This window comes from Pteropus alecto, unplaced genomic scaffold (genome assembly GCF_000325575.1).
Source record: "Pteropus alecto unplaced genomic scaffold, ASM32557v1 scaffold461, whole genome shotgun sequence".
NCBI lineage: Eukaryota > Metazoa > Chordata > Mammalia > Chiroptera > Pteropodidae > Pteropus > Pteropus alecto.
In genome coordinates this window covers 1,518,927-1,537,063 of record NW_006431079.1, presented here as the reverse complement: position 1 = coordinate 1,537,063, position 18,137 = coordinate 1,518,927, and the positions used below count along the sequence as shown (strand labels likewise).

At 37.4% G+C, this 18,137-nt stretch overlaps 1 protein-coding gene across 4 annotated transcripts in view; it reads left to right on the top strand.

Annotated features, from left to right (window-relative positions):
• SBF2 (SET binding factor 2) overlaps positions 1–18,137 on the top strand; it is a 367,203-nt gene that overhangs the window by 342,022 nt on the left and 7,044 nt on the right. For all 4 annotated transcript variants that reach the window (XM_015596647.2, XM_015596644.2, XM_025038517.1 and 1 more), the window contains 4 exons: positions 12,100–12,226; positions 14,325–14,452; positions 15,645–15,878; positions 16,966–17,070. In XM_015596647.2, coding sequence (XP_015452133.1) covers positions 12,100–12,226; positions 14,325–14,452; positions 15,645–15,878; positions 16,966–17,070 — 594 coding nt within the window. The remainder of the gene's footprint in view (positions 1–12,099; positions 12,227–14,324; positions 14,453–15,644; positions 15,879–16,965; positions 17,071–18,137) is intronic.

Sequence of the window (18,137 nt, the reverse complement as noted above, 5' to 3'; positions counted from 1 at the left end):
TTGAATAAATATGTATAATGAATGAACCAATGAACATTTGAATGACCACCTTGATCAGGCTCTCACACCCTTCATCAAGATCATCTAGAATATCCTAAGTAGAATTGTTAGCATAATCTTCTGAAAGCCCAGAAACGATGCTGTTATTCTCTTTGACAAAAATCTTTAGAGCAGACAAACAAAAACTTTCACTGGCTCCACATTTCTTAAAGAATTATTGTTCCTCATATTCATTTTGAATATAATGTCAAAAGTTTTCTTGAAGTTCTTAATTTAAGGCTGCTCACTGGAGGCCAATGTTCTGTTTCAGCAAGTACACACAACCAATTTTTAACCACTGCATTGAGATAATATCACTGTTTATTCACTTAAACACTAGATGAAGCAGTTGTCTGTCTTTTAGTGTCTATGGTATATAAAAATGCATGTCTTTATTAAGATCATCATCCTTATAATGCAGTGTTCACACTTATAGGTCATGCAGGAACAGAGACTAAATGAGAGAACATCAGTGTCACGTCCCCCACCTAAATCTGACTCTGAGGCATAAATTCATTGAGAGGAATGGCAGGTAGAATCACTCATGTAAACTTTTTAAAATAAGAATTAAACTGAACCAATGTCGACATTTTTTTTTGAAATAATTAAATGGAGAATAGGCTGTTAGTGTAACAACCTTCTTTACTAAGCCTTTTAAGATAACATCCATGGGCATATAGAAATGTCTGTATTTTCAGTTTTATATATTTTTATCCTAAAATAAACTTAAGAATTTTTTAAATTTCTGCTGAGATAAAAGTTTGTAACTGTTCCTTTTTTATTTATCATATTGAAGGAACATCCTAAGATTTCACAAAGTAAAGCAGAGTTTAAAATAAATAAGTTTGCTGCCTCTGCAAATAAGGGGTTAAGACTCTAAAGACAACTTCTCCCACAGAAAACAATTATAAAACCTAGACATGGGGAAAAGATACTTTTCAACAAATGGTATTGGAGTAACTGGATATCTATTTGAAAAGTATCAACCTTGACCCTTATATCATTCATGAAAATCTATTTAAAATCGATCATAGACCTAAATGGCTAAAGGAAGTTCTTCAAACAGAAAGTAAATGATAAAAGAAGGAACCTTGAAATGTCAGAAAGGAAAAAAGAACTGAAAGTACAATATGGGTAAATACATTAGACTTCTCTTGAATTTTCTAAAGTATGTTTGATGGTTGAAGCAAAAATTGTAGCATTGTTTGCTGTAGTTCTCAATATATGTAGAGGAAATGGGGGAATGGAAATAGAAATTAGGTTTCTACACTTCACCAAAACTAGTAAAATGTTAACACCAGTAAACTGTGATAAGATACAGAATGTAATACCTGGAACAGCCACTACAAAAGCTATATAAAGAGATACACTCAAAAACACTATAGATCAATCAAAATGGAATTCTAAAAAGTATTCAAGTAATCCACACAAGGCAGGAAAAAGAAAACAAAGGAAAAAATAGAACAGACTGAAGACAAAAAGTAAAATGACAGACTTACGCCCTAACATAGCAATAATTACATTAAATGGAAGTGGTCTAAATATATCATGACCTAACAATATACTATTAATAAGAAACTCACCTCAGATATAAAAGTATTGTTTATAGAAGTTTATAATAACCAAAAACTGGAGGTAGGGAAGGACAAAATGCCCTACAATAGCTGAATGGCTAAACAAACTGTGGTATATCCATACTGTGGAATACTACTCAACAATAAAAAGGAACGACTGTGATACATACAACGACTTGAATGGATCTCAAGAGCATTATGCTGAGTGAAAAAAAAAGGCGATCTGAAATGATCGCACACTATACGATTCCACTTATATAACATTCTCGAAATGACAAAAATAGAAAATAGAGAACAAATTATTGGTTTCCAGGGTTTAGAGACAGTGGGGCGGGGGAGGGAATGGATATGATTATAAAAGGGTAGCATGAAAAACAAATCTCCATCAACTGGTGAACAGATGAACAAATTCTGGCATATGAAATAGTAATATTCACAACAACATGGATAAATCTTAAAATCATGATAACTGTGGGAAAAGACAGATAAAAAGGACTGCATACTATATGATTTCATTTACATGAAATTCTACAAAAGGCATACAATTACAGAAAACAGATCAGTGGTTGCCTGGAACTAGTGGTCAGGAAAAGAGATCAACTGCAGAGGGGCACAGACAAACTTTTTAGGATAGAGAACGTTCTATATCCTGATTGTGGTGGTTACACAATAAGGAATTTTTATTATATATAAATTAGACTTCAATGAACATGAAAAATTATTTTTAATTAGTAAGTCCAACATCTCAGTAAACTGGAGTTTCAGAAAAAGAAAACAGCAGCTATCTAGTTTCTGCAGAGAAAATTATGTCAGTGTGGTGCCCAGAGAGTACTTATAAGCCTGGCTGCCTGCTTTCTGGAAGCAGAGCAGGAAATGGATCCAGGGAAATCCCAATTAAGTGTGCAGATTTTTACTTTTTCCATGCTTTTTTTAGTCTCAAGCCCTATCATTAACCCAGTTATGTCTGGTGTTCCCAAGCCCAGACTTTTTCAAGTTTCAATTTTCCAGAGAACAAACCTAATCTCTTGCTTACAGTCACATGACTACATGGGGCAGGAAAGGACCTGGAGGTACCCCAACTGCCTCTATGGACATAACCAGTCCTCATTCTTAGTTCTCATTTCACCTCTATGTATATTACTCAGCACTTGGGCCTCTGAGTCCTGAGCTTTCTGGGTTTACAGGGCAAGCTGTTACCTTCTCAAATCATTTTTATCCTACAGGTGTCCCAGTGTAGCTTCTCGTTTTCTATCACATAACTGCAAGTCTTCATTCTATTTTCCATCTTTCAAAAATTTACTGAATTTTCTTGGCCTACTACTATCTCCCTGCCTTTTCTCTCTACCTCCTTTTGGGCTTTTTATCTTTTAAATTTTACTTGTCTTTAATTGAAGGAGAGTTACAGAGGACTGAATTTGTATGGCTGGATTTGACTTAAGTTAATGCACTGTTAAATGTGTTCAATATCCATGTTCAACTTGCAGAATTCTGCATACCTAAACATTAGAGTCAGCAAAAGAATCCACTCACAGTCAATAAGAGATGGAGGTTCTCATATAAGATATATTGTCCTCACAGATGAGAACATCACTGTATCTCAAGTATTATAATAATTACTTGGAATGTATGCTTATATTTTATTGTTGGTGGTGGGTTGGGTTGGGCGAGAGTGGGAGTAGTCTAGAATATTGGAAAGTCACCTGAATTCCATGAGTACCTCTTAAGGATATGAACAAAGCATTTATACGTAAACTAAAATTAAGTACTAAATTACATTCTTGTTATCTTTTAGCATTTATTGTAGTTTATTCTAAAGATAACAGGAATGTACTGCATTGTGTTAAGTTATATAAAGCAACTTAGGGTATGTGTTTAATTTCTGGTAACTTTTGAGTAAAAACTTAAAATTCAAATGTGCTGTATAAACCAATTCTGAAATTGAAAACAAGTTGGCAAACTATAGAAAATAATATTGTTCAGGGTCTAAAGACTCCTTCAGTTTAATTTCAAATTTGGTTGTACTATGGTAATATTTTTTAATTAAAATTTAAAATTTTAAAAATTTGTCTGAACCCTCGTTTGACTTAGTACCTCATACACAATAACCTGAGTGCAGACAAGTCATGGCAAAGCGAGCATATGACTTTAATTGCAGTATTTCAAAGATGCATGGCTATGATAGTTATCGACTTTGGTGAAGCAAATTATTTTGTGCTGAAAAGGGATTGTTTATTCATTCAAAAACAGGAGACTATAGAAGACTATAGTTAACAAATAGTGCTACTGACTTGCTCACTTAATTATAAGGTAGTGTTTCATCATCTCCTACATACTGGTTTTAGGCATTAGAAAATGCCTTCTTTGAATACCTTTCAAGTGAATACTAGTGCTTTACATGACTCTGACTTTTGCCAGACCATTTGAATTAGTGTTGTCCTTTCCCAGGGGCACAAAACAGAGCCAAGCCCAACAACATTTAAAAAAATAAGTACAAAATTACACAGCAGCAGGCGAAACTTTCCTGGGTGGAATGTGTTTTCTGCTTATTAACCATTTCTGACATGCCGAATGCCAAAAGGCAGCCATGGAAATGTGCCTAGACTTGTCCTTTAGCACTAATAAGAGTTACAAAGAAAACAGATGAAGCACTGATCTTAAATTAGAACTGCCTCATCATATAAAAAGCCATTGTTTACGCCAGTATATCCAGGTGTCAGATGAATTATAAATGCTAGATCACTGTTTCATAATAGCAACATCTGGCAGATTTTTTTTGTTGCTTCTAAAAGAAATTGGCTTAGTTCAAATGATATCATTACAGGCTGCTTCCTTTTCTTAAAATAGTTGAACCAAATTCAAAAGGAAAATACATGCAAAATACAAAAATGAAATTTTTACCTAAAATTTATTTTTAAAATATAATACCAAGGGGAAAAATATGTATAATATGAATGAAAATATGAAGTATAAGAAAGCAGTTCCTTTATTTCAGCATTAAAGTAAATCTTTGAGGACATTTTAGAGCTTTTCGTTATTTCCTGCTTTGAGAAAAACAACAGTTAAAACTTTGCCTTTGAAGTTTATTCAAATTGTAAATTGGCCACTCTGTTCTGGCTTTGTGATATATTCTACTCACAGTTACAGTATGCCAGCACAATGCTAGGGCCTATTCCAAAGAGAAAAGTTACTTTACCTCTTGAAGATCTGAGCTTCCTTGTGAGCACACGTGTGAGAAGCCAAGCTGCCCTTACACAGGTTGGTTACTCCAAAATGTGCCCACTAATACTGGCAAAAAGCTGCAGTTAATGGATTTATGGTATACTCAAGAATTTCTGATGTCTGCCAGAAAACTGGCAAAAAATGACATAATCCAAGCTGCTTTATAACAAAAGCAATTTTATATTAAAACTTTTAATATTTGAGCCATAAAATCTAAGTTTACATATCAGTCTCATTTACTAATTTTCGACCTTTAACAAATTATTTAACCTCTCTGTGCTTCAGCATATATATATATATATATATATCTCCGGAAAGATTAAAAATCTTATGTAAAGTGATTGGCACAGTACAAGGTACATAATTAATGCTTTTTAAAACTTAATCTGTGAAATAACAAAAACTAATATTAGCTGCTTATTCTTCTAAGGTGTGTCTAACCATACCCACAGTTTCTCAGATGTTGATACCATTTTATATAGGGTCTCTTGTAGCTTAATATTTGTAATTCTTGAAAGGAAATTCAATTTTAACTTATTATATTTTATTCCCAAAATGTTGATTTTTCCTAGGATTTGAGTCATAGCTTATTTTTATGGGCCTATAAATTTTACAAAGTACTTAATGGCACATGGGCAAAAACTAAGACTCTAAATTTATGGTTCTCCAAATTCCATTTCAGATTCTCTCCTTATAAATAAGTGAAATTGGCAGGTTTCACTCTATAATGGAAAACAAAACTAAAATGCCTCACACAGCTTAGTATTTTAAATTTACATATTTTTTATCTTCATCAAGATAAATACAAAACTATTTTGAACAGCAGAATCCAGATGATGCCTAAGAGAGGCTTAAAGCTCTGTTTATCAGCATATTTCAGAAAGTGCTCATATAGAATTAATTTATTGGCTGAGATGCCTATCATTCCCAATGCTACATAAATAATAAGGCTAAATTTATTTGAAGCAGACTTGCCTTTAGACCCCCAAAATCTTGTGGCCAGCCATAAAGAAAATTGATAAAACCAAAAGCTGTTCTGTGAAAAGGTCAATAAAATTGATAACCCTCTAGCCAGATTCATCAAAGAAAGGACACAAATTATCAATATTAGAAATGACAAAGATGACATCACTACAGGTTCTGCAAGTATTCAAAGGACCATAAGGGAATATTATAAACAGTTTTGTGCCAATAAAATCAACAATTTAAGTGAAATTGACAAATTCCTTGAAAGACGTAAACTACCACACTCACTCGAGAAGAAATACATAACTTGAATAGGCCAATGTGTATAAAGGAAATTGAAATTGCAGTTAAAACCTTTCCATGCTGAAAACTTCAGGCCCAAGTGGTTTCACTGGTAAATTCTACCAGGTATTTAAGGAAGAAATAATAGCAATTCTCCAAAAACTCATCCAGAAAATTAAAGCAAAGGGACTACTTCTCAACTCAATCTGTGAAGCCAGCATTACCTGGCCTGACCAAGACAGTGAGAGAAAACTGTATATCAGTACCTCTAATGATCATAGATTCATATTTTCTAAAGGAATTTTTAGCAAATCCCATATAAATAAATATATTTAAAAGATGCATAGCATGGTCAAGAGGAATTTATCCCAGGAATTCATGGTTGCCTTCACATTTGAAATCATCAATGTAATTCACCATATTAAAAAACTAAAAAAGAAGAACCATGCGATCATAGCAATAGATACAGAAAAAGCTTTTGACAAAATATAACATTCATTCCCTGTAAAAATTCTAAGGATACCAGGAAAAGAAGGAAACTTCCTTCAAACTATAGATAGTATCGGTTTTAAAAACCTGCAGCTAACATCATACTTAATAGTGAAAGACTGACTGCTCTACCCGTATGATCAGGAGCAAGACAAGGATGTCTGCTTCACTGCTTCTACTCACTATACTACTGAAGGTCCTAGCCATGCAGTAAGGCAAGAAAATAGTAAAAGTATCCACGTTAGAAAGGAAGAAGCAAAACTATCTTTTTCACAAACAACATGATTATATATGGAATCTACAAAAAACTAACCCTCAGAATATTAAAAGTTTAAAAATCACCATTTACAATAGTACTTTTAAAAAATGAAAGAAATCTAACAAAATATGTTAAACACCTAGACACTGAAAAACTACAAAACATTATTGAGAGAAATTAAAGATTTAAATAAATCAAGAGATACCTCTTGTTCATGAGTCAGAAGACTTAATATTGTTAAAATGTTACTCTCCCCAAACTGACCTAACGATTCAATGTAATCACGATCAAATTGCTAGAAGGCTATTTTATAGAAATTGGCACGCTAATTCTAAAATCCATATGGAAATGCAAAGGATCTAGAATATCCAAAACGTCTTTGAAAAAGAACAAAATTAGAGGACTAACACTATCTGATTTCAAGACATTATAAAGCTGTAGTATTTATCAAGTATTTATTGTAATCAAGACAGTGTGACAATTGGTATGAAAGTAGACAAATAGATCAATGGAGTAGGATATATAGAGCGTCCAGAAATAGTCCCACACGTATGATATGTGGAAAATTGATTTTTTATGAAGATGCAAAAGCAGTTAGTAGAGGAAAGGATAGTCTTTTCAACAAATGGTGGCAGACAGCTGGATTTCTGGATACAAAAAAAAATCTATTCCTAGCACCAATATAAAAATTAATTCAAAAGAGACCTAATACTAAGACCTAATACTATAAAACTTTTAGAAGAAAACAGGAAGAAATCTTTATGACCTTGGGTTAAGCAAAGATATCTTAGATTCAACACCAAAAGCATGGTCCATAAAAGAACAGATTGATAAATTAGACTTTTTCAGAAAACTTCTTCAAAAACCACTGTTAAGAAGAATGAAAGGAAGAAGAGTGGGAGAAAATATTTGCAAATTATAAATTTAGCCATAAAGGACTTGTATCCAGAATAAATAAAGAATTCTCAAAAGTTAACAAGAAAACAGTTATATGGGCAAAACATTTATACTGACTTTTCGCCAAAGGTATACAGATGGCAGATAAGCACATGAAAAGGTGCTTGATGTCATTCATCATTACTAAATGCAAATTAAAATCACAGTGAGCTACCACTACATACCTATTTTAAAGGCTAGAAATTTTAAACTGACTACCCCAAGAGTTGACAAGAATGTGGAAAAACTGGAACTCGCTAGTACAGCTGGTGAGAATATAAAATTATTCAACCATTTGGGAAAACAGTTTGGCCGTTTCTTAAAAAGTTAAACATACCTACCTACCATATAATTCAGCATTCCATTTCTAAGCAGTTACACAAGAGAGATTAAAGCTTATGCTCTCTACAAAGACTTGTACATAACTGTTTGTAGCAGCTGTATGTGTAATAACCAAAAATCTAGAAGCAACCCAATGTCTGTCCACAGGTGAGTGAATAAACAAATTGTGTTATATCCATACAGTGGAATACTACTTAGCTATCAAAAGGAATTAACTACTGATAACAACATGGATGCATCTCAAATAATTATGCTTGGTGAAAGAAGGCAGACAAAAAAAAGTACATACTTAGGATTCTATTTGTATAAAGTTTTAGTAAATGCAAATTAATCAGTAATGAAAAAGCAAATCAGTGGTTGCTTAAGGAGAAGGATGTGGGAGGAGGCAAAAAAGACCACAAGGAAACTTTTGGGAGTTACGGATGGTATGTTTATTGTCTTGATTGTGCTGTTGTTTTCACAGGTGTATAGATATGTAAAAACTTATCAAATTGTACACTATAAATACGTGCAGTTATATATCAGTTATACTTCATCAGAAGGAAAAGGAAGCATGTGGATCGTGCCTTTCAGAGACCACTGTAGTATGGTACTGCAGAAGAGTGTAGGTGTCCCATTGACAAGGACGAAAAGAAGCCAATGAACTGGATAAACTGAGTCCCTAGGAAGTATGACTAAATGGAAAAAGCATAACTTTTATTTATTCCTGGAAATCTAAACACCATATTTTGTCTTGTGACTGCAATCAGGTCTTCATTTCTTGTTATGGTAGAAAGACATTTCAGAAAAAGTCATTCCTTGTGTTTCTTAATGTCATTCCAAATGTACTATCTAGGTATTAATCAACCTAGGTTGGGGTCAGTCTGATTTTTTTTTTTTTCATTGACAAATTCTCATATGCTTGTTGCTTAAACTTTTGCTAAAGAGTTAAAAAAAAATTGCACAGCATCTTTTCTTCCACTTCCAATAGACCTGATAATTAACCCCAGTTTGGGGCAGATTGTATTTCAACCCCAGTTAGCAACTATAGGTGCCATCGTGGCACACAGACGCAGACCCACACACGCTCTCAAGCACTCACACCTTGATGCTATCTAAGCACCAATTCCAGTTCAAGCAGGGTGAATGCCAGAGGCCTTGGAGAAGTGTCTAACCTTTCTAACATAATTGCAGAGTTCAGGGTTTGTGGTGAGGCCAGTCACTCAGTACAGTGGGCTATGAAAGCATTTTCCTACGTGTAGAGTTTTGCGTCTAGTCCTAGCATATGATCTCTAAGTTCAACTTAAGGTCATAGTCATTATTTCTATCTTGCTTTACCTCAGAAGTGAGTCTTCAAAATTATATTCCTAAGCATATTAAATATCAGAATAATCCAGGAAAGATACGGTAAGGTAAATGATTTCTATGGAGAGTAATCATTGAGATAAATGTGTTGTTATTCTAGGCCTTTAATAAAAGTTCTAAAAAGAGTTTTTAGAACCTATTGTGGACTGGCTCAGTGGAAATAGCCCTGAACCCTTCTTCCCCTGAAAATTGTGAGGAGGGACTGGCCAGTGACTTTACCCTACCTGAGCACAATGCATATTTCTCCTCTTTGAGACTCAGATGGTAGGGAATCAAGTTCCATCCTCCTGGGCCTGTCTCCTTCTGTCCTGCCACCCACAATCTGAGTTATCCCCTCTCTATCATGTGCACACCGGCCCCTGGGGTGGTGCTGTTGATTCTCAGCCAAGAGCTTGGACTAGAGAGCTTTACTTGGCATTAAAGGACAAGTCATGAGGGGGAAGCACAGGAAACTTTAGGTCTGAACAATGCTTTAGAAAGGAGCCAGGAACACCTGAGAACCAGGCCTAGTGGAGAGCCAAACCCAAGGCCTACGTCTTCTGGTGTACATATGTATGAATAAGGACAAGTGTTTGAAAGAGGATTGTTGTGCTACGGGACGTGGTTGACAGTTGAGCCAAAGACAAGGGAAGCTATTTTTAAAAATTGCATTTTCCATTATAGAAATGGAAGAAAGTATTACTACTTATAACCACTTACATGAACTTATTTTTATGCTCAATTATAATGCTGAAAAATAATAACTGTTGATCATTAAATATGTATCAGATTGACATAATGTTTTATTTAATTATAACTATAAACTCTTCGGGTATGCTTAGCCCTTATAATTAGTTGCTCATGTAGCATAATCACAGGAAACCCATATTGTCTAATCCTTTCATTTTCCTTTAAGTATGAGGAAATTCATACTCATTTAAGTATGAGAAAATTCATACTTAATACATATGCGTACAGTTCTAGAAACCCGGACTATGGCACACTGCCTAGCTATTCAGAGCCATGTCACAACTGTCCCATGGAATGTTCTCCTGTGTCCTGTGGAGACTTGATGCCACAGAACGTACTCAGGTCAGGAAAGCAGCTCCACTGCATGAGGGTCAAACTCTCTCTTAATAAATCTTCCTAAATTCCATGTTATTTTGTATTACTTATAAGCTAAAGTTTTAGTTAAATTAAAAAGCCAATAAGAAAATGTAGAAGAAAAAAGCCTTTAATCATCACAGAAAACTACGTTTCTAACCAGATGATAAACTGATAAAGTAGCGATATCCAGATTATGACTTTAAATTCCCACTGATCTATTGGGCAAACAACATATCACACACATGCCTCTCACTCAGACTGAGCAAGTATGGGTCCACATTGCCAAATTAAACATGGAGAGGAAAGCTGGCTTTTAGACAGCCTGCCTGTGGTGTTTATTTGAAACAACTTTTAAGTAAGTACGATTATGATTGGAACTTATCTCAAGCAAACAGAATTCTCTAGTCACGAGAGATTGTTTGAACAATATAGAGGTGAGATTGCTAGGTGGATTAGAGAGTGTCACAGGGTCATCGGCCTGCCTTCTGCCAACATGAGATGGCTCCTCAGAGTCTGCATATAGCTTGCCCAACGTATGCTATCGCTCAGTGACCCGTCCAAGCTCTGCCTTCCTCCTTCCCTCCCATATCATTCCCTTATCCTATGCCCAGTGACCTCACTGCCTAATTTACTGATGAAAAATTAAGGTTAAAAGATATGAGCTCCTCTCCTTTCCCTTGACACTTGAAACATATCTTTCTTTTTTATCTAATTCTTCTATCCCTTCCAACAGTTCCAAGACTGTTCCCTATTTCTGGGCCTTTAGCCTCGTTCATTCTTGTTTTCCCAGGGCCTTATTCTCTTAGTTATCAGCTCTTTCTCTACAATTTGTTGTCTGTTGGCTCCTTCTGCACAGCCTTCAGACAGGCACACATTTCTTTTGTCCAGAAAACATCTCTTTCTGTCCCCCTAAACGACCTCATTTTTTCACTGCCAAACTTATTTAAGTACAGTTTTTCTTGTTATATTACACAGTATTAAACCACAAGTGCCTGGAAAGCAAACACCGTAACTTACGTTAATTTATATCTGTCAGGTGCCTACCACAGTATAAGGTAGTGAATGGGGCACAGAGGGGAATGAGGGGCTGTTGGTCAAGGGGTAAAACTTCCAGTTGCATGTGGAATAAGTTCTGGGGATCCAATGTACAGCATGGTAACTAGTTAACAATACTATATTATGTACTTGAAAGTTTCTAAGAAGGTAGATCTTAAAAGTTCTCAAAAAAGTAATTATGTCAGGTGATAGAAATGCTAACTGACCCTGTTGTGGTAAACTTACACAATGTTATATGTCAGTTGTATCTCAATAAAGTCAGGCAGTGGTGGGGGCGGGGGATGCTTATCTTGCAATGCTGTTACGGAGATTTTTATAAAAACCCCTAGTACGGCATGCTAGGTGCACAGAAAAGCTGGTTCTCTTCCCACCTCCACTCATGGAATGAGTCAGTTGAATGGGTGTGACCAAATGGTCTCCTTCATATTTCGGGTCAGCATTCAGTGGCATGCAATCACTTTTTGTTCGGTTTGATTCTTACTCTTTTCTATGTCTTGTATGTTTCAGGTTCACAACCAGTATCCAACTGAGTTTGAATTCAATCTCTATTACTTAAAGTTCTTGGCATTCCACTATGTATCTAATCGCTTTAAAACATTCCTCCTGGATTCAGACTATGAAAGATTAGAGCACGGTACGTATTTGCATGCTCTTGGTCCATCTCTTTTGTTAGTTTTGCATTTTTAATTTAAAACTGTAATAACATAACTAACCCCAAGTGTGGCAAGGCCATTAGGGTTTTACCCTGAGTTACAGAAGTAGATTATGAACATGTTCCCCGATTCTGAGATTATTTGCTGTGTGAACTCTTAGGCACTGCAAGTGGTCATTTCTGTAGCACCTTTGAAAAGTTAAATCTGCTTATTAGTTGAATATCTCAAAGTGGTATCACTGTTTCAGAAGTGTTTGACTCCGTTTTTCCACCCCAGGTACAGTCTGGTAGAGAATAGGTACCTGCCCTTAGAGGCAGTCTGAATAGCAGTGAAGGCCATGGGCTCAGATCAAACAGACCAGGGTTAAATTCCAGCACTCGCAGTTACCAGCTGAGTACTTTGGACAAGTTAGGTACCTTTCAGTTTCCTCAGTCTCCTCATCTTTAATTTGGAAACAATATTAGCACACGCCCCTTTGAGCCAAAAAAATATATGTACATTTCTTAGCACAATTGTGAGTACATAGTAAGCACTCAGTAAATTTGAGACATCATCATTATTATAATGTTTAAAAACAGTAATAGTTGTACAGAGCAGGTGCTGAAAGTCAATCGGCCCCTATGAAAACATTCCCCAAAGGGATTTTACATTCTTTCTTTGGTTTTAGGGAGAGGAGAAGGGAAAATACTCATGACTGTTTTGTTAAGACAAGCAAAATTCTAAAAATCATCGATTTTCAGAATATTATATGTACCTAAATATTCATAACAAGGACTCTCTTAGTGGCTGAAAATATTTACTAATGTTCTCAGTTTAAAGTGTAAAATCAGAAAGTACTGCTTTCCAGTGCATGCTATTAAATTGTCTAATATGATATTTCATACTTTTGGTAAGTGAGACCATTTTCCAACCTGTTTATACTTCCAGACCTTTGTTGACTCAGAATTGTCATTTTACACATCAGAATCAGAAACCCTAATTTCTTAAGTACCTGTGTGTTGATTTTAAACAGAGCTAGTTAACATTGGGCATTGGAGTCACTTGGAGAACTTTTAAGATAACTAATATCTGGGGCCCATCCTCGGAGATTCTGACTTCCTTGGTCCGAGGTGAAACCTAGGCACTGAGATTTTTTTAAAGCCCTTAGTCTTTCTAATATGTGGCCAAGGTTGAGAACTACTGCGCTAGACTCTGCAATTAAAAGGTAGAGAAGAAAACATGAATTAGTCTTGGGAGGGGGACCCCATATTATAGGATCTTGTGCAGCCTGGGGCTTAAGACATTCTTTTTTTGATAAACTGGTAAAATGCTTGTTGATTTTTGACTGAGTCACTTCATCCAAAAGAAAGCAAGACAGCACTGCTAAGAGAGGCACCTTTTCTGGCCTTTTAAAGGAATGCCTCCTGCCTTACCCTAACACATCTTCCTCTCTATTAAAAATAAGGTGGGCTCATGTGAATGGTCATGATTGACCATTCAAAAGGTACAAAAATAGTGTCAGAAAATTCCTAAAGGGCCACCCCTAAATTAGGCTTTTGTTTTTAAGTTACCCAAGACACAGACCACACCCTTGTGTTATCCAGAGTCTCTATGACCATGATTTGCTGTATATATAAAGTACTAAACAAGAAAACCCTTCAAATGGCTTTATAGTAAACAGCCAACAACTTAAAAAAGAAACATAAAATTATGTTTTTAACTGAATTTCATCAAATCAACTCTTAAGACCTTTCATTTTCTCTTGAAAAATGTGTAGAATGTCTCCTGGCACGGACCTCTGGGAATCTCGATATAGATGTAAGATGTAGATTGGAAGAGAGTCATGATGTACTGCTAAATGCTTGAGGAAACCTTATCAGTTGTTTTTCTTTTCATTTGGATCTGTTTCCGTGTAACTGTGAAGTCCATTCCTATCTTTAGCTTTGTAGTTGTTTTCTGAGGTTTCTGCATGTACACTGCTGTTTCTAGAGTCATAAGAAATATTCTACTTTTTTCCTGCTACATGCATCATATTTTTAGGCAAACTGTTGATTTGACTTCGTTTATTTATTTTTTTGTTGTTGTTTTTTGGATTTACAGGAACTTTATTTGATGATAAAGGAGATAAGCATGCCAAAAAAGGAATTTGTATTTGGGAGTGTATTGATAGAATGCACAAGAAGAGTCCCATTTTCTTTAATTATTTATATTCACCAGTGGAAATAGAGGTACAGTAAGAAAGCATTTGTTTCATCTTCTGAATATTTTGAATTAAAGTTTTCCTTACTTTTAGTTTATATAAGCTGTTTAGGCTTTTTATAAACATTCGACTAGGTTTAATACCAGAAGCTATTCAACAGTTTGATACACTGCGGGTTTGTTTTATGATGGAAGGGAGACTGTTCGCCAAATTCTTGACCACAAAAATTAGGATCTGGCCCCCAAAACCTAGAAGGGATAACGTCAAGAAAATCAAAGCAGGGCAACTTTCCCTGGGAAGAAAGAACAAACGAAACTTGAAGCGGCAACAGGTCATCTTAAGCTGAAAAATCTAAAATCCTTTAGAAAAGACTTCCCTAAGTCCATTTGAATGAAAGCCATGGAAGAACCCCTATGGGGAGCAGGGATATTTGGAACTCAGCCCGAGAAGAATGACTTCTCAGAGGCAGCCGTGCTCAGCTATGCTCATCTATGTGAAAATAGGCTCTGAGTTGGAACACACTGGCTTGATAAGCAAGAGTATCCTACTCGGGGGAGGAAGGCCCCAGGCATTAGGACCCCAGCTGGCCTTTCTCCAACTGCCTCTTCCCCATGAGGTGACAGGTACTAGAAAACCAAGGGTACATGGCTGCCTAGGTTCCCCTCCTTCATCTAAACCGTGCTCTGGTACCTAACAATTTTTTACCCAAATACAAGTTACTCTCCAGCCCACTTCTCTGAGTCTGTCTCCCAAGCCAGTGCATGTACCCCTAGGCCCAAAGGGCAGCTAAGAAGTAGCTGTTCGGCAGGGAGTGGACAGAGTTTAGCTGTGTGGGCTGGGGTATATACACACACATTTATAAAAGACCCTCAGAGTATAGGACAGAACCAAGGTGGGAGGAACAGAGGGTTAGGCCAAAGACAGGGAGCTGGGACCAGCTTCCTTGGTGCCACACACTCTATGCTGTAGAATTGCAGGAAGTCCAAGAATTCTCGATTTGAGCCTGGCCTTCCAGGTCATTAAGAAATTATATTTGTCATGTGAGAAGACGGAACATATTTTATTGAATTCTTTATCTTTATATATACATTTAAATATTGAGACGTGGTATTTGAACCTCTGTTCATACTCTTGCTCCAGACCCTACAAATGTTAGGGGCCAGCCCTCAAGTAAACTTGGGGTCAAGATGAAACTATATTTCAGAATTTTCTTTAAACAGGCCCTGAAGCCCAATGCAAATATCTCCAGCCTGAAGAAGTGGGATTACTACATAGAGGAGACCCTTTCCACAGGGCCTTCATATGACTGGACGATGCTGACCCCCAAGCAGTTCCCATCTGAGGAGTCTGAACTAGCCGGAGGTGCTGGGCCTCAGAGCCAGAGGAGAACAGTGTGGCCATGCTATGATGATGTCAGCTGTGCTCAGCCCAATGCTCTCACCAGCCTCTTCAGTGTAAGTCGACAGCGTGTAGACATACACCTAGGGCATCGTGGGCTCTAGAGAGGCACGAAGCCTCGGGAACCCCAGGCTAAGATAAGACTGGTTCAAAAACTTACAGAAGTGGCTCTCCTCACTTTGGTCTAGCATTATAGGTAGCACTTCAGGAATATGAGGAAACCAAATTTGCTCCCCAGCATCAGTGGGGGACCAAGCTTAGTTACTGGAAAAAGAGTCTCAATAAAAATGAGTTTTCTAGTATTACGAGGAAGCAGTCAAGCCAATGGAGCAATTTGCAGCTCCCCAGCTGTTTCAGCTGCCCAAGCACCTTGAGTCAGGCCCGGGTCATGGTTTCTGTGGGTGCTTTACTTCCTCTGGTCAGAAGTGTGGGTTGCTGATGGCCTGATGGGAGTACTGCCAACCATCTTCTACAAGGAATATTCTGGAGTGAAACTATCCTGGCAAGAGCTACCCTGATGAGAGCAGCAGCCCTGAGAAAAGAGTTTGAGCCTTGATAGGGGCCAAACAGTTCCTGAAGAGCCTCTGCCTGGTTTTCTGAAAAGTGTGCTGCAGTGCATGCACAGTCACGGAGGCCGCTGCTCTGATCTCCAGCTTCCCTGTCTGAAGGAAGCTCTATTCCATGGGCATTTCTTGATTTATTTTTTCCACATCTGGTTTGAATCATCGGAGTTGAAGGGTTCCTCTGTCAAGGACAGACTTCTCATCTACCTCAGCTGTTAGGGTTTGGACACCAGCCCAGTGTTTGACTTTTTGCTGTGGCCATCACATTTCCTGTAGACTGGCCAAGGGTGAAGGTGTTTGGGATACATATTTCTTCTCTCTGTTTAAGCCTTTCTGACCAAAAAGTCCTGGTTACAGATCCCAGTAAATCATCTTCGCCATGGCGCATCATACCAGCTAGAGCTCCCACTGCTATTTCTTGCTGGGGAAACCTGTGAGGCCCTGTGTTTACCGCTGTCTTTAGCTGCCCTCTAGCCACGCTCTTCACCTGGGCCTCGTACAGAGGGGATGTGGCTTTGGGGCACATCCTGATTTCTATGAAATACTTACCTGTCAGAAACCCCTTTTAATTACTTTGTAGGAAATTGAAAGATTGGAGCATAAATTGAGCCAAACCCCTGAGAGGTGGCAGCAGCTGTGGGAAAGGGTAACCGCGGACCTTAAAGAAGAGCCCAGAGCGGACCGTGTGAGTAGGAAAAGCCCTTTGAGGAACTACTTCCAAGCTTTGTGAGGGTGCTGGGTCAGGTGGGGCCAGCTGCCACAGCTAACCCAGGTGGGTTCACGCTGATGGGAAGGGTGGAAAGGGAGGGGTCATGCCCTGGGGTTCCAGGGCAAAAAGTTCCAAATGACTGAATGCTTCCCGAGTGTCTCACTTTACCACAGTGACATAATACTTATGTTTCAGGGCCCCGTGTCCAGGGGAAATTGCTGGGTTCTTTTCTATCTCGGTGCCTCTGTGGTTTCATCTGATCTCCTACCACATCAGGGAGGAGGGGATGCTAAGACCATGTTTCTCCAGAGAAATAATCAGAGGAAATAAAATATTTTAAAATGACAAAACATGCTATTTTCTGTTGTTCACCTCTCCTTTTCTGTTTCTGAATTAAGAATCATAAAAATATTTTAAAATCAAATACTCTATTTTCTGTTCTTCACACTCCATTTTCTGTTTTTGATTTGAGAAACTTTCGCCAAGAAACTTATGTAATATGTGCAAGGGACTGTGCTGAGCACCGTACACACTTTAGCATCCTCCTTAACCCACGGCGAGGGAGTGGTGTCCCATCTCATACGTGAGGGACAGGCAGAGATCACACAGCTGGTACTTGGTACAGCCACGAGTCAAACCCACGTCAGATTGGCTCCACATCCAACTGAAGGCCAATTCAGACAGTGTTCTGAAGAGCAGTTCGGGGAAAAAGAGAGTCAGCAGGGTCAGATGTCACAGAGCGGTCAAGGAGAATGGAGTGTAGAAGAAAGGGTCCGTGGTAAGAAGGGATCCTCTGGACTATGTCTCTCGCCTTCAAATGGCAATTCAGGGGCTGTTATCAGACAGGCCACAGATGGGTGCCATCTTACTGCTTTTTTCCTCAGAAAAATAAAATAGTTTCTTCTGTCTTTTTCTGATTATGAAAGATATATTTGTGCTTTTCAATAGACAATATGCAGAAAGTTATAAAATAGAAGATAAAAATCACCTACAACTTATAACCTAGAAATAAACCACCATGCTATCAAACTTGTTTTGTCATT